At 46.0% G+C, this 16,793-nt stretch overlaps 1 protein-coding gene across 7 annotated transcripts in view; it reads left to right on the top strand.

Moving 5' to 3' along the window:
* The window catches only part of KIF13A (kinesin family member 13A), a 207,169-nt gene that overhangs the window by 144,579 nt on the left and 45,797 nt on the right, over positions 1-16,793 (top strand). For all 7 annotated transcript variants that reach the window (XM_044259521.1, XM_044259496.1, XM_044259487.1 and 4 more), the window contains 5 exons: positions 1,413-1,547; positions 3,580-3,710; positions 9,175-9,261; positions 9,361-9,527; positions 15,820-16,033. In XM_044259521.1, coding sequence (XP_044115456.1) covers positions 1,413-1,547; positions 3,580-3,710; positions 9,175-9,261; positions 9,361-9,527; positions 15,820-16,033 — 734 coding nt within the window. The remainder of the gene's footprint in view (positions 1-1,412; positions 1,548-3,579; positions 3,711-9,174; positions 9,262-9,360; positions 9,528-15,819; positions 16,034-16,793) is intronic.

Raw genomic sequence — 16,793 nt, 5'->3', positions numbered from 1 at the left:
TCAAAAAGTCACCTAAGGACCTCTTTCTGCTAAACGAGACTGCAAAGGTCGGGGTTAGAGGCCGACTTCGTCATCTTTCATTAACCGCCCCTGGGGCCACGCGTTTGGCAGAAGTGCCGAGAGCACCGAGTCGGAGCAGACGTGCTCTGCAGGGAACACTGAGCGTGTGTCCTGCTTTTCCGTGTCGTGGTCTGGGATCACCTGGCACAGCATTTGACATCCCTGACTGGCAGAGAATTTGTAACTTACAGCACATCATCGTTTTTTTCATTGTATTTGATTCCTTGGGCTTGTGAGAAAATGCTACACGAACTTTACGTGAGATCCGATGTAAGGCAAGGACTCGAGCTGCACTGGTGTGTGCGTTTCATGAGTCTACACAATGCCTTTTATGACTGTTCTCATCTCACGGACCACCGGGACTTACTGGACCGTCCCAGTGAGGGAGCTTGAAAGCAGGAACCGGGACCTAGTCAAGCCTTCTCCTAGGTGTCATTCGCACGCACACACATGCACTCACTCACGCCCTCCCACACACACACACACACACAAACTCACTCACAGCCTCCCATACACATATACACTCACTCACACCCTCCCCCACACACACACCCCTGACTCCCTGTGTCTTGTCCACTGCTCTCTGCTTCTTCATCACCGCTGCAGATTCTATATTTAACATGTCTGTTTTTCATGGTCTGCCTCTTTCCACTAGAATATAAGTTTTTACAAAGGAAGGGATTTTGTTCGCTATTTTATTTCTAGTCCTAGATCAGTACCTAAGACTTAAATATCTCTTGGATGGATGGATGGATGGATGGATGGATGGATGGATGGATTCAAGGCCCTCTGCAGTCAGGAACCAACCTGCTCTTCCATCCCGGCTCTTCCATGGCTTTTCCACATTGAGGAGGGTTCTCAGCAGCTGGAATCCTGCAGTGTGCCCAGAATTTCTCCTGCGCCTTCCTGTGCCTTCTGTTAGAACAACCTCCTCCTGCCTTACTACTGCCCCTTTTCTTCCTATAAAATTCTTACACTGTAAGAAACATCTCAAATCTATCCTTTTCTGAAGCCTTTCCTGGTCTCTGAACCCATCACTGTCTCCCTCCTTGGAAGCCCTATAGTTCCTCTCCAGTGTCCCTCTCCATCCTTCCTCTTCTGATTTAGGTATGTGGTCTTCTCCCCTCCCCAGACTGTAAACCCCTTCTAGGGACGGTGGTGTCTGAGTCCTCCACAGCACCCTGATAACACCGACTCAAGATGTCACACACTTAAGACATTCCGTAAACTTGGTTGGAATGTGTCATTTCTTTGGCATCATCCCCAGAAACAGTGACTGAAACTTTCCATGGATACCTCTTGTGGCTCGAGCAACAAATAGAGTTCCCGGTTTTGTCTGTTTTTGTGCCCAGGAGAGACAACGACAACTCGAAAGTATGGGGATTTCCCTGGAGACGTCGGGTATCAAGGTCGGGGATGACAAGTGCTACTTAGTCAACCTGAACGCAGACCCTGCTCTCAACGAACTTCTGGTTTATTATTTAAAGGTAGGAAAGCATATAAATAGACAGTCACAATCCTGATTTCATTCACATACAGCTCCCTTTAGAATCCGGGTGCCTGTACCCATGATTTTGCTCTCTGTGTCCAGCTCAGCGCCCATTAAAAGTAAGAGGATGGGTAGTGTGGTCTGGTTGCCATTGAGAATGAAACCTCCCCTCTGGTGACCATCCGTTCGCTCTCTGTATTTATGGGTCTGTTTCTGCTTTTTCTTTGTTTGCTTGTGTGTCTTTTTTGATTCCACATAAAGCAAAATCATATGGTGTTTATCTTTCTCTGTCAGACCACACTTTTGGAAATGCTGGCTTATTTTGTTAAGTGAGAAATAAGACATCTGTCTGAAGTCGGGCACCTGATGGACACTGATACGGGGCACCCCAAAAGAGATAGGGGATTTTTAGCATGAACACACATATACACATAGTTCCTGATTTATGGTGGTATAGAAATATATATAGAAATATATGAATATATAGAATTTATGAGTATATAGAAATATATGGGGCAGTATTTTTTTTTGTTGTCTTTTTTTTTTTTTTTAAATAAACATATAATGTATTATTAGCCCCAGGGGTACAGGTCTGTGAATCACCAGGTTTACACACTTCACAGCACTCATCATGGCACATACCCTCCCCAGTGTCTGTAATCCCACCACCCTCTCTCGACCCCCCTCCCCTATGGGGCAGTATTTAAATAACTCTAAAGGATTGGAGACCTGGGAACTTGAAGGCAGCTTATCTAACTGTCCACACACCTTAATCTCTAAATGCAGAGGTGTTACCCACTTGCTAAAAAATAAATAGGTACCTAGTTGAGGATTCTGATCTTCATGGAGTGACGTAAAAACGCAATGGAAAGTAAGCTAGAATTGAAGAGAAGAGCCTGTTTTCTGTTATCCATTTTATTCTCCTTTTTTCCCAGAGACATAATTCTGGTGCAAATAGCCCCTGACTTACTGAGAGTCCACTAATGAGAACTTAATGGAATTAAGTTCTCTTCATTTAGGACATGATTAAGGCATAAGGAATTGTGTCCAAAATCCTAATTTTGAAAGATCAAGGCTTTCTGTTGAATAGGGAAATATTACTCTTGTGGTGACTCGATGATTTTTAGAGCAATAGAAAATACTAAGGGATGAGCTGTGGACCACATCGTGGGAGTGACAAGTCCTCCTATATCTGGGGTTTGAGGTACTTGAAATCCTGCTCATCTGCACATTCTGTGACCCACAAGCTACAGTGCTCTGTAATACTGGTATTCAGAACTCAACTACTTTCATCATTTTATTTTTTTTTTAAGGTTTTACTTAGAGAACATGAACAGGGGGAGGAGCAGAGACAGAGGGAGAAACAGACTCTCTGCTGAGCGAGGAGCCTAACACGGGGCTCAGTCCCAGGATCCTGAGATCCTGGCCTGAGCTGAAGGCAGACACTTAACTAAGCCACCCAGGCGCCCCACTTACATCATTGTAAAAGTTATATGTTTAAAAATATGATTTTCCATGAAACTACTGTTAGTGGTTCTTGAATTCATACAGCTATTTTCAGAACATTTTCACTATCCACTCAGGTGGTCCTTGAAAGAATCCTACTAAGTAGTTCAAGTTGCTGATACTGTCCTGGTTTTGGCTGGGGGAGGAGAGGTGGGGGGAAGGAGGGAGGGAGACAGGCTCAGCCTGTGAAGGGGCTTGCCCATGGGCACATAAATAGTAAGCTGTCAGGTTAACATGGGATCTCAAGATAGTCTCCTGTCAAGTCCGATTTTCTGATATCATAAAACCATATCTAATCACTGTTGGTTGGTGGTGTTTTCTTCATAGTGTTTAAATATTTTTAAAATGCAGTGTATTAAGGTAAGCTTTGGCCCTGTAATGCTCCAGATACCTGGCTCTGCCATCTGACTCATTTAATATTGTCATGCAGGTGCCCTTGGGTTCCTCAGATCGATGGACATAAATTTGTCTCCAGTTACTTGTAAGAGCAGGTTTTTTCTCTTTCTTTCACTCTCCGTCACTAGGACCACACGAGGGTGGGCGCAGATACGTCCCAGGACATCCAGCTGTTTGGGATAGGGATTCAGGCCGAGCACTGTGAGATAGACATCGCGCCTGATGGCGACGTTACTCTTACTCCGAAAGAAAATGCAAGGTAAGAGAAGTAAATGTCCGCCTCACGTATCTTGAGCCTGGCTTTCCGAAGGAGCGGACTGCCCCTTTCTGTCTGTTGGCTCAGTTATATCAGAGTTAAGACGTCGCTGGGATCTCAGGGATATTCTTTCCTATTGCGGGGGGCCGTGTGGCAGCACTGGGAGCGCCAGCTTTGGGGTGTCTCATTGTGCCTGGGCTGGCTGGGTTACCTTCGATGAGACACTTTTGTCTAAACTTCAGTTTCCTTATGTGAAACTCAGGGCTAAATGTAGGCAAGACAGAAGTCACGTGGCTCGGTGCCTCACACACGCAAACACTGAATAAAGTTCGTCGTTAACTCAGCGTCCAACATTGTACGTAAAGCAGTTATCACATAACTCCATTGTATGACAAATTCCTAAACCAGGCTATAATATGTAAAAATTGGAGAATTAACAGGACAGCATATTTACTTTTGGATTTCTATTAAATACTGCCTTGAAGTACTTTACAGTCAAGTATAAAGTTCGTGTGAGGTCATGTCACACAAACATTGTGACCAGAATACTCATTTTTATGAGGGGAACTTCACATTCATTTCAAAGTATTCTATTAATATTATCCATATCCATTTCCAGGTGATGATAAACTGAGACTAACAATGATGCCCTACATGATACATGAAAATTATTAGGTCTTGTGTTATAGTGATATAATTGATAAGATACCTAATGGTGAAATGATGCTATTGTTTAATTTTTACTTATTCCAAGTTCAAGTAGACTTCTGCCTTATGCTGTATTCCCCTATATTAGAAACTCTGGATTTTTTTTAATACCCTGGTTTTTAATCGACAAAATTGCATATATTTAAAGTGTAAGTATGACTGGATCATACTCTCTTTTTAACACCATATCTAAAAATAACGTTTTTGTTTTGTTTTGGTTTGGTTTTTTTAAAGATTTTATTTATTTATTTGACAGAGAGAGATCACAAGTAGGCAGAGAGGCAGGTGGGGGGGGTGGGAAGCAGGCTCTCTGCTGAGCAGAGAGCCCGATGTGGGACTCGATCTCAGGACCCTGAGATCATGACCTGAGCCGAAGGCAGCGTCTTAACCCACTGAGCCACCCAGGCGCCCCAGTTTTTTTTTTTTTTTTAAGATTTTCTTTATTTATTTGACAGAGATCACAAGTAGGCAGAGAGGCAGGCAGAGAAAGGAGGAAGCAGGCTCCCCGCTGAGCAGAGAGCCGATGTGGAGCTTGATCCCAGGACCCTGGGATCATGACCTGAGCCGAAGGCAGAGGCTTTAACCCACTGAGCCACCCAGGCACCCCTAAAAATAACTTTAATCAGCAAATTTCCTCATATCCAATTCCAGTGCCACGTTTTTGTTCCAGCTCTTTGCCCTCCCTCATCCTGCCCAGTCTCCTCCTTTCCTCTCCCTGGGGTAGAAGTGCCTTCATTCAGGATTCTTCGCTACAGGCTCTGTGCTGGGAATGCCCAAGTGTAGGGACTGGAAGCCTGGTAGGGGAGAATGTACAGAAGCAGCAGTGATTATATGGGATGATAAGAGCTTCTTCCTGCAGATCTGATCACTGTGGAAATGTGTAGGGTTGCAGGACTGGAGGTAGGGAGCTCTGGTAAGATATTATTATGATATTGTCATGGGAACACAGCAAGTGGCAGAAGAAGTGAAGAACAAAATGTATTTGAGAGTCAGCCAGCATTAGTGATGTGCTTGGGGACAGTAAACGAGAAGGTTACACGGTTCTGTCTTGGGAGACTACATAAACAAACAGTGGCGATCCTAAGCCGAGATAAGGAATTCTAGAGGAAGGACAGGCTTGGAGGTTGGTGGGTAATGAGTGGTAATGGATTCAGGTTGGAATCCTGTGGATTTGAGGTGTCCTTGGGGTATCAGTGTGGATGGATTCAATTGGAATTGGATTTAGGGATGTAGAGTTACACTCACAATACAGAATTGGCCGTTAGTGGTGTTGTCTGTCTTCAGAGTGGATCCAGAGAGTGTAGTGGAAGCAATAAACTAGTGCTTTAGGGATCGTCTCAGGAGAGTCAGAGAGCCAAAGATAGAGGATGAAAGCCAAGGGAGGAGAACACTAACACTGTAAGGAAGAAGAGGTCAGAATAGAGATTCACAAGCTTCTGTTGGATGTAGCAGCCTTGGGACGTTTAGGAACCATGGGGTTATGGTTATAGAAGGAACAAATGCAAGGAGGAGAGAATGGGGTGAGGAAGCGGGCCGAGAGCCGTGGTTGTGAAGACAGGCACTGGATTGGAGACAGAGCGAGAGAGGGACTTGGGGTTAAGGCAGAGTCACTGTGTCTTCAGGTCTGTCTTCAAGTCCGTGCATTTGCTCTCTGGTCACATCTTACCTGCTGCTTAACCATCGCATTGAGTGTTTAATTTCAGTGTCTCTGTTATCCATTTATAGAAGTTTAGAAAGCCCTTTTTTCGGTAGGCCTGGTCTGTATTGAGAGAGTCTCGTGTCTACTCCACTGTGTGCCTTTAAGAATTAGAGTTTTACTTATTTCTTCGTCTTTGTTTGAAAATTCTATCTCTGGAATTGTTGGGGCTTCAGCCTGCCTGTGCGTCATATCTGCTGATAACTTTGCTTCCTGGAACCACGAGTGGTTCCACAGGTGGGCTCAGCTTCAGGAGTAGGTTCTCCATAGGAGTCTCATGGTCTGGGTGACGGGACATGAATTGTAGCAAACACATTCTGTACTTGCTTCTTGACAAGTACCCCAGGCATATGTCCACTTGGAAATTACTTTTTATGCTAATTTCTTGGCTTGGGTACATGACCAAAGAGGCAGTTTCCATAACTTTTTCTTTATAGTAGTGTAATAAGAGCACACTATAAATGGCAAAGTGATGTTTATATGTGTGTTCAGAAGTTTGGGTGGGTGTGTGCACACATGTGTATACGCGCATGCACACACCTCTAGAAGGTTCCCTTAAAGATACAGATGATCACAGAAATTAGTAATACATAAAAAGGCGAAGGTTATTATAGTCCTTTCTCATTTGCTCTGGAACTGTTTTTAGTTTTATTCTACAATAATACTGCCCAGTAGAACTTTCCGAGATAACGGGAAGTTTCTGTGTCTGCTAAGACCGTTTTGGCAGCCACTGGTGAGGCAGTGCTCTTGGGTATCAAAATACGGCTAATGAAAATGAGGGACTGAATTTTTAAATTGTAATTCAGAGTTTAAAATGATAAAGGACACTGAAGGACACATTTCTCTTCTTCATACTGCTATTCCTGGATATTAGATTATAGATTCATTAGATATGTCTGGATGTCTAGATACCCATCTCTCTATCTGTACACCTAGATATATCATTTAGATACCTTCATAAACGAGGCAAATGTTTTCTTTGAAACATTTGTTTCAAGTAATGAATGTTTGTTTTTTGAGTCGAAGAGGTAAGTATTAGTTTTCACCATCCTATTTGGAATTATGGAATAAATGAGTCCATAATTCCAAATAGGTGGACACAGACCTTTGAAGCTTGAGTTAGCGTCGTGTGTCATTCTCATCAGCAAGAATAAAGGGAACGTGTAAGTTTAAAAGATAGACACCGAAGTTTATCGTGTTATTGTATGACAGATGAAAACCATTTGAGATGATGGTATTGTCAGGGTTTTTTTTAACCAACAAAAACACCTAGTCCCTAAACTTGAAATATGACTATCACAGAGGGTTTATTTTTACGTGTGCGCTCTCCTTACTCTGTGAGTCTGAGCTGGAGAGTCCTATAAAGATTAGGAGCCAGATAATGGATTCTGTGAGAAAAGTAATGTATTGAACAACTAAAACTCAGAAGACTAATCATTATTTTTCTCCCTCAGACTTCACCTGACAGTTCTTTAGCAAATTAAACTTTAGTTATTTCTCTTCCTGATTGTTTTAATAGCAGCAAAATCTCTTTAATTAAATGAAGGAAACATTTATAAGAAGACTACAGTTGTCAGCACTAAAATTTCTGGAGGACTTTTCCTCTCCCCCTAAGAAAAGTCCCAGTGGCAGGGCTTTGACTGTGTTAAAGAATCCATTGACGAGATCTTCCGATTGTCAGGAAATCCTGGGAGGTCTGTTAGAGTGAGTTATCCACAGTCGCTGGATTCCTAGCCCCTTGTAGCCAGTAAGCTGTAGCAAAGCTGCGAGATGGGGAAGAGTTGGGGCTTCGGGATTTGCTGGAGACGATCGCAGATGTGTAGGCCAGCTCCAGCCCGGAGACACGGTGCACGCCTCCCACGGCATGGGACGTGCCGGAAAGCAGAGACTTGGGGTTGCTTCCCCCATCTCCAGTGGTTTGTCTTGTTTTTACAATTTGTTGGGTAGCTATTTGGGATTTAAACCTGGTCCTCTTTTCATGTTCTCCCTGTTTTTATTTTGGAGAGCATCAGATGTAGGAAGTGGAAAGAAGAGTATAACAAGCCCCTGTATATCCATCATCCAGCTTTGAAAGTGGACACTTCGCTGTCCCGGTTTTATTATACACCCTCCGCATCACCTCCCTCCCCTCTGCGTTATTTTAAAGCAAATTCCAGATACAACTTGATCCGTAAATATCTTAGCTTGTATTTCTAAAAGACAAGTGTTCTTGAACTTTGCTTCTGTACTGTCACACCTGAAATAATTACAAATAATTCCTTACTGCTGTTCATATGTTGAGCCCGTATTCAGATTTCCCCAGTGGTATCATAAATGTTCCTTTTCAGCTGTTTCTTGAAATCAGGATCAAATCAGATTCAACCATTGTCATTGGCTGTTGTGTCTCTTTTAGCTGCAGGTCCCCTCCCTCTTTTCCTCCCCAGCCCCTACTTTTCCTTGCATTTATTTGTTTCCCACACTCGCCATCTTGCTCACTGCATACCATGGCATCACGTACCATCCTCCACCACCTTCCGCAGTTCCTAAATTGGCATTTCGGTATAAAAGCTTGATCAGGTTCTGCCCAGATCTGGACAAGAGCATTCTGTAGGCATTCTCGTGTCTGTTTCCATCAGGAGGACATCGTGCCTCGTTGTCATCTGTGAGTGCTGTTGGGGGCCTTTGGTCATTATTGCTTAGATCACATGCTTTGATGGTGCTTACAATTCTATTATTCCCTCTTTAGGAATTAGTAGAATACGTCTGTTTGGTGTTTGTTTGTTTGTTTGTTTTAAGATTTTAATTATTTATTTGACAGAGAAAGAGAGATCACAAGTAGGCAGAGAGGCAGGAGGGTGGGGGGAAGCAGGCTCCCCGCTGAGCAGAGAGACCCATGCGGGGCTCAATCCCAGGACCCTGGGATCATGACCTGAGCTGAAGGCAGAGCCTTAACCCACTGAGCCACCCAGGCGCCCCAGTAGAATACAGCTGTCAAGAGAAACTTGCCCATTTCTCTCTTTGGCTCCTGGGGCCAGGTTGTGTGCTCTCTCCCATGGAGCTGACTTGTCCCCCGTGTTCTATCAGGTCCTGTGTCAACGGCACCCTTGTCTGCAGCGCCACCCAGCTGTGGCACGGTGATCGGATCCTGTGGGGCAATAACCACTTCTTTAGGTAACATCTTTGTGTTCCCTCATATTTTCGTGAACTTTTTCTTTCTCTTATCGGAGTATAAAACAAATCCGTTTTCTCTAACGATGGAAAACCCCACAGAATTAACTTACCTAAGAGGAAGCGGCGAGATTGGTTGAAAGACTTTGAAAAGGAGACGGGCCCGCCGGAGCATGACCTGGACGCAGCCAGCGAAGCCTCGTCAGAGCCAGACTATAACTATGAATTTGCGCAGATGGAAGTTATCATGAAAACCCTGAACAGCAATGGTAAGACCTCACCTCCGGGTCCCGGCGTCTTTGGCAGCTCCTGTGTCTTCACGCAGTTCCGTCAAAGAATCCACGCAGTCCAGTCAAAGATGCACTTGGGAAAGTGGAGATGTCGTTCTGAAATGAAGACACAAACCTTACTAATTTCCTTTTTTTTTTTTTAACATTTTATTTATTTGTGTGACAAAGAGTATGAGTTGGGGGGTAGTGATGCAGAAGGAGAAGCAGGCTCCCGCTGAGCAGGGACACTGGGCTCCATCCCAGGACCCCAGGATCATGATCTGAGCTGAAGGCAGATGCTTATTGGACTGAGCCATCCAGACGCCCCAAATTGCTCGTTTCTTACAGAGGCCATTGGGGAGGGACTAATGAAAGTAGCCCAGGGCCTGGTCTACTCCCTCAATTATAATTAGGAAGTGGCTGGTCCCTCTATTGAGATCCCTTGCTCCCAAGTCAGTTTTGGTAACATTTCCGCAGCCCTAGAGTACAGAAGGAGTGTGGTGGAATTCCTTTTCCAATTTCCCATTACTGAGTTTGTCCCTTCTGAATCCTTCAGAGAACAGAAATCCCCAGCAGAGTCTGAACCCAGGAATTTCAAATGGAATCTAATGGGGAGATAAAGGTCACGATATTTTGCTAAAAACTCAGTCGGAAATTATGCCACCAAAGAAGCTTAATTAGTAAGTCCAGGTAGCTTTTACAAAAATGATCCTTCAAAGAAGGGCTTTGTAGGCTCTTTGCCTGTCTCAGCTTTTTAAGGAAGAGATTTCCAGAGCATTATTTCTAGATTCCCTCTTTCCAAAAAGTTTTCAGTGTTTGTATTAAAATTCTTCCGTCTGTATCTAAAAGGTAAGCCTTTTTTCTTCATACACACTTATATGCATTTGGTAAAATCCAGACCATGTTGAGGCCTGTTACAGAAGTCTACAGGTTCTCTTCCATTTCTTGGCTGTCAGCAGGACAGGAAAGTTCTCTCCTACCAAGCACAAGGCTGCATTTCTGGGACCAAAACTATCTGACAGGGAAATCTAGTTGAGGCTACCTTCAGGAGCACCTGAGAAAGTTTGTTTTTGGACTTTGTTTTATCTCACTTTCCCAATCAGGAGTTCTATGAATACCTAAGGATCCCTGCCTTGAACGTGGGAGGACCTCGGGAGCCTCTGCCTGACGCCGTGCAGAGAGAGCATCTCGGTCTCCCAGCGGGGCTCTCCCCGGATACACTGAACTTTTGCACTCTGTTTTGGGTCAGCCTATCTGAGAAGAATGTAGGTGTGGCTGGAAAACGTCAGTCAGATCTCCGGCATATCCAATTGGGGATTCCACTGTAGCAATGAAGACGCTGACCTTTTTATCTCTCTGGGTTTTTAGCCCCAAGGATCCCCTCTTCTCAATTATAAAAAGGAAGTATGAAGAAAAGCCTAGGTGGAAAAGCAGGTGTGATGTGTTTAATACGGAGAATATCGAACACCACCAGAAAAGAACGTCCGTGAGCTTAGGGGGGCAGGTTAGCCGCTGCGGCTTTGGACGCTGCACCACAGGCTGGGCACAGCTAGAAATCAGGCTGCGGTCCACCCTGCTAGTTGCTCCCCCCAGTTGGGAGGAATCAGTCCCAAAAGACATTCCAAAGTGGTGTTCAGACATCAGAATCACATTAATGGGCCATTTTCTGACGTGCCTGAGCAGCAAGTCTCCTGTGAGTAATTTTTGGGAGACCTGAATGGATACAGGGTGTGACAGGAGGGTGTGGGCCCGGAGCCCCAGGTGCAGGAATGCGTGTTGGGAAGAACCTTCTCTCTTGACGTGAGATTACAGAATTCTAGATGTTTTCTAACAGCAGAGTATCTAAGTGCCATCCGTTTAGTCCTCTGTCATCCCACATTACAGAGACCTAATTTTATTGTCACTATGTTCTTATAATTTATATTAGAGCCCTGAGTCACTGATGAGTATTAGTATGTGTTTGTTAATTCGTCCGGTCCTCTTAGCCAAACCAATTAATGAGTCACCGGTGGCCTGGCTCCTGGTATTAATATGAGTTACCATTTGTCTTCCAGATCAAGCCTTGCCCCTCCCCAGTGTTGATTCATCTATTTCAAAGTAGTGTTCCCCCACACACACACATGTTCCCCAATTCCCCGTGTTAAGTGGGGCTTCCCTCCGGTGTGCTCTGACTCAGTCCCCAAACCACAGGGCAGGGCAGGGCGGGGCGGGGCGGGGGTGGGGGGGTCGCTCCTGTTCATGGAATTCGCCTCTGTCGCCAGGTGGCTTCCCGATCATCAGCCTGTCTGCCTGGTGGTCGTCCCCCTGGTGGTCCTATTTGAAGATCCTCTTCCCTCTCATGTGGTTTCAGACGAAGCTCCTCCACCAGCGCTGGGATAAAGGTTTTACCGATCGGCATTAGCATGGCGGAGCTTGACTGCTTGTTAGCCGTGCTGCTGGCCGATGCTTGTGCTTCTGCCCTGGTGAATTCGGACTAACGTGACCAGGAGCCTGACAGAAGCACTCCGTGCTCCTGATTGAGGCGTGCGCCCTTTTAAGTCGTGACCCCTGCCTCCCTGTGTCCCATCTCCATTGCCTTCCCATTGGTTAAGCTCTGGACCCTGTCCTTCCCCTGGGCTGCCACCAGCCCAGAATGTCCCTGGCATTACTGCTCCTAATGCTGATGGCCGGGTGACCGTGGGGAGCTCAGCAGTGCAGGACTCTGTACTGGATATTATCGACTGACCTGCATCGTCCCAGAGATGAGGATGCTGTACTTTCAAATCTCTAAATAAGGATCTAAAACCCAGTTTATTGGAATTAAGAGTAGAAGCCAACCTAGTTATCTGTGGACGGTAGTGTGTCCTTCCTGCAGACTGAGAAGGAGGCACTCGTGCGTTTTCGGAGAGTCCGCGGTAGCTGTGAAGGAAAGAGCAGTGGAGGGGCTGGTGAAGAGTCATTGAGTTCATTCCCTCTGGGATTAAGAGTTGTTTTTTGTTTTTCCCGAAAGATTTACTTCCCTTCAGTTCAGTGCCTTGGGCACTGGGTGTGAACGAAAACCAAACCGATTGTGTACCCCGTCGGTGCCCTCCGGCCTCTGCCGGTGGCATCTCTCTCTTCCATTCTCCCGACAGATAAGTAAGTCCGAGCAGGGTTACTTGCCAGGTAAAGAATAAACCAGCAAAGAGGAACATGCTATATGCCATAGTCAATGTGGTCCTTTCTCTCTTCCTAAAACACCTCCCGCTTTGGTGGCTTGGCCTTGGGCTCCAAGCTCACTGAGTTTTAAATCCCTTTGTTCAAGAGGAAGAAAATGATGAGGAGAAAAAGAAACTGTGGCCAAGTTTTGATGGTTGGTCGGCTGAGAATAGGCTGAAGTCTTTGGCTTCTGTCCTGGGCTACATCACAGAGTCAGGCTGAGCTGCTGAGTAGGACGATCTGTTTAAAAACATGCTGTGTAGTGATCCAGACTTGACCCTGGCCGACTGGAAAGACAGCATCATCAGGTAGTGTAAGAGAAAGACTTGTGTTGAAATCAGAGGTTCAAAACAGGTAAGACAGACAGAACAAAATCTTAGCTCCTGTATCTTGACTCAGGCTCTGTCCAGTGTGGTCTGTCCCGGGGCCCCAGGGCAGGGCTGACCGGTCTGTACGGTGGGAGGCTCCGGGGAGGGATGCTTTGAGCCGTTCCCTCGTCTGCATCTGCTTCTTGGTCTGTGGCCACTGACGAAGCCGTGACGTTTTTCATTACGTCACGACGTTAAGTCATGGCATCTGCCAAGGCAGTTGAAAGCAGCCTCGGTCACGTGGCCTCTGCATCGCATGGAAACTCGGGGTGCAGTCCTTTCAGCCATTTGGGATCGTGTGTGTTTCCACACCCCATGGACTAATAAGCAGAAACGAGAACTGAATGTCTTACCCGGTGGCTTTTAGCAAAAGTCTTAGAATATTAATTTTTATAAAACGGCATATTCCCCAGTTTTCTCTCTCTGGAAGACATTTATGAACGCTAAGGTAGGGGCCTTGAAAACCAGACTCCGTGGAGGTATAAATGTTTGGTGAAGACTCTGTCCTCCTTTTTTATTTTTTTATTTTTTAAAGATTTTATTTATTTATTTGACAGAGAGAGATCACAGTAGGCAGAGAGGCAGGCAGAGAGAGGGGAAGGGAAGCAGGCCCCTGCCAAGCAGAGAGCCTGATGCGGGACTCGATCCCAGGACCCTGAGATCATGACCTGAGCCGAAGGCAGCGGCTTAACCCACTGAGCCACCCAGGCGCCCCTGTCCTCCTTTTTTAAAAGCTAGAGCCTAAAAGTGGAAAAGCACGTACTGTTTGAGACATGCATATTTATAAAATTCTGAGACAGTTTTTCTCCTCTAGCCCTTATATTTAAAATTTCTTCAGACCCCTTCACCATATTATTCATGTACTTTTCGCCAGTTTACATGGCAAGGTCAGAAGTTGTAATGTTTCAGAGCACGCAGATGTCTTACTCTGCGGAAGAGGTCTTCCCTTGCCGTGGTCTGTGTTTAAGACTTTGGGATATTTTTAGGAGTTCGTTTTCCATCAGATTTTCAGGTGGCATATTTTAGGGACTCCCTTTCAGGACTCTGTGAAGAAAACTATTTCTGCTTTGAAAAAAATGCAGAATTTTAGAATTTTATACCTGAAAAGAACAGTAATTTTTTAAAAATGTCTGCTTTTTAACAGAGTACTAATTCTGAGCAGAACACTGGAAACAAGAATACTTTACCAATTTATTGGCAAATTTGATGTTCTGCCACCAGGTAGTTAGGTCTGATCTGAGTTCAGAACCCGGTTCTGTCGCTTACTAGCTCTGTCATCTTAGGGCAGCATCTTTAAAAGGAATATTCCCACCATCAGGTGTGTTGCGAAGCTTTCATGAGGTGGTGCATGGGGAGGGCGCAGTGCTTCTTACCTGGGTGGAGGCCAGTGGCTGGTAGAATTCTTATTGCCCTGTGGTTGTTGTTTCTTATTAAAACAACTCACCCGTACTCTGTGTAGATATGTTGTGATTTTGTTTTGAGTTGCTTTCCACTGTCTGTTTTGTATAATTTAACCTTTTTTTTTTAAGCTAACATACTGTCTCTTTTACTGCTTACATAGAAGATTAGTAGAATTTACATGGTAAATTTAAATTTTAAATCTTAGATTAAATTTAAACATAATCCATAGATCGGGACTTCTGGAAAAGTCAGTCAGGAACCATCATTGTATGATGGAAAAACTCATCTTGTCCTCTCCGTTCCCCACTCTGTCCTGGAAATTAAGCTGAGAGTTTGTCTGTGAGAAGACAGCACCAATAGCAGTAGTTGAATAACAGGCAAAGGTGTGAGCTCCAGGCGAGTCTGAGACCGTGTGTCTCCTGCCCGTCTCGTGCGCGTCAAGGAGATAGTTACCAGGATGCTGGTTTTTTTATTCGCCGTCCAGATGTCTGGCGTATTGTCCCCCTGCAGTCTGCTCACTTAGAGATGTCGGTAACTTTCTCCTGTGGACGTGTGCTCAGTGCCTGCCTTCCCCACAGCATCCAGGGCAGCGGTCATGGCCAAGCTAATGTCCGGCCTCCGCAGTGACCCCTGCCTGTACCACAACCACTGCTGGCCGTGGTCATGGCCCCTTTGAACAACCGATTACTCTACCTGTTCACCATGTGTGTAGCCGATCTCTGATCTGCAAAGGCAAAAAGTCAAGAATAGCCTGTTGTTTTTGCAAGTGAATTCTTCCCCTCTCTCCTTTTTTCTCTTTTTCTTTCCTCCTTGCAAGTGAATTCCCCTCCCAGACACCAGCACCGGAGAAGTTGCCAGGCCAGATACTCAATATCTCCAAGCATGGGCTCCCCCGTGACAGAAATCCAGGAGTAATGAGATTTGTGGCTAAAATCAGAAATACAAACCCATTGCCATATACTAAAACGAAATTGATTACCGTAAAAATGAAGTCTTGGTGACTCTGTGTTCGAAGCTCAGATGTCCTGAAGTTCTTAGTGGTCAGAGCCCGACGCCTCTCCCGGGTGCTTGTAGTGAAGTACTGATCTGTCCAAACACGGGAGTGAGCTCATTGCAGTGAAGGAGCCTGTCGATGTGGGGAGCGTGTACGTGGAAGGCGTTCATCTGCAGTCTTAGCAGAAGGGCAGTGGGGAGGATTTGATCCGGCAGGGCCCCTGGGCCACGAGAAAGCATCTGGAGAGGCTAGATTGGGAGCAGGGAGAGAATTCTCGCTGGAAGCAGCACCCGCGGGCCGCCCTGTTGTAGCCATCACGGAACACACCTCGCCTTGTCTCTTGGCTCCCCAGACCCCGTGCAGAATGTGGTCCAGGTGCTGGAGAAGCAGTACCTGGAGGAGAAGAGGAGCGCTTTAGAGGAGCAGCGGCTCATGTATGAGCGGGAGCTGGAGCAGCTCCGCCAGCAGCTGTCGCCGGAGCGGCAGTCCCCGAGCAGCGGCCCCGACCGCCTGGCCTACAGCAGCCAGACGGCCCAGCAGAAGGTGACCCAGTGGGCGGAGGAGAGGTAAGCATGGGACCCCTGGGGACCCAGGGTCACGACTTGAGGCCTGGGGGCTTTGAGGGGGGCATTGAAGGGGGATCAACCTAGCAAGGGAAGAAGTCTTAGTCCCAGATGTGGGTCATTAGTGAGTACCTTTTCCTCTCCGAGCTACTGTCCAGCCTCAGGATATTTGCTGCAAAGTTAGTTGTTAAGGACTCCCGCCCCTCCCCCCACCCTTCAGGAGAAATGGCTCCAAGTGACGATGCCACCGGTAGGTATCAAAGTAGAGAAAGTTTGAATGCTCCTGTAGCATAAAAGCATTTTGGGGGTCTCTCTAAATATAACTGTAACATTAAGATACCTACTAAATGCGAATTTTCCGAATTTATGACTTTTAAGTATGTGTCTCTGAACCGAGGTAGTGGTGGGAGAAGCATCAGCCTTGAGTTCAGTCCGGCATTTGTGGATTCCTGGTGTTCTCAGCACAGCCTGGGCGAGGTGCTGCCCTCACAGTCCCAGCGGCCTGGGCCATTGGGGTGGGTCTATCCGTCCCGGAGCTGGCTGCTCACCTTGCACGTCCTCCCTGTCACCCGCCTAGCCAGCGAGAAGGCCGGCGTTTGAACCCAGATCTGCCCATAGCCCCCTTTCGAATTCCCTGTTGCACTGTTACAATGATAGCCGTGTCCCAAGTGGCATTTGTGTTTACTGAGCGTGGTCTGGGCACCGAGTGTTTTATGTATATTCATCTCATCTTCACGACTGCTACTTGCGTTCATCATTTGCA

The sequence above is a fragment of the Neovison vison genome, chromosome 1 (assembly GCF_020171115.1).
Source record: "Neovison vison isolate M4711 chromosome 1, ASM_NN_V1, whole genome shotgun sequence".
Lineage (NCBI taxonomy): Eukaryota > Metazoa > Chordata > Mammalia > Carnivora > Mustelidae > Neogale > Neogale vison.
The sequence above is the reverse complement of the archived record's forward strand: the minus strand, read 5'-3'. Positions and strand labels throughout refer to the sequence as shown.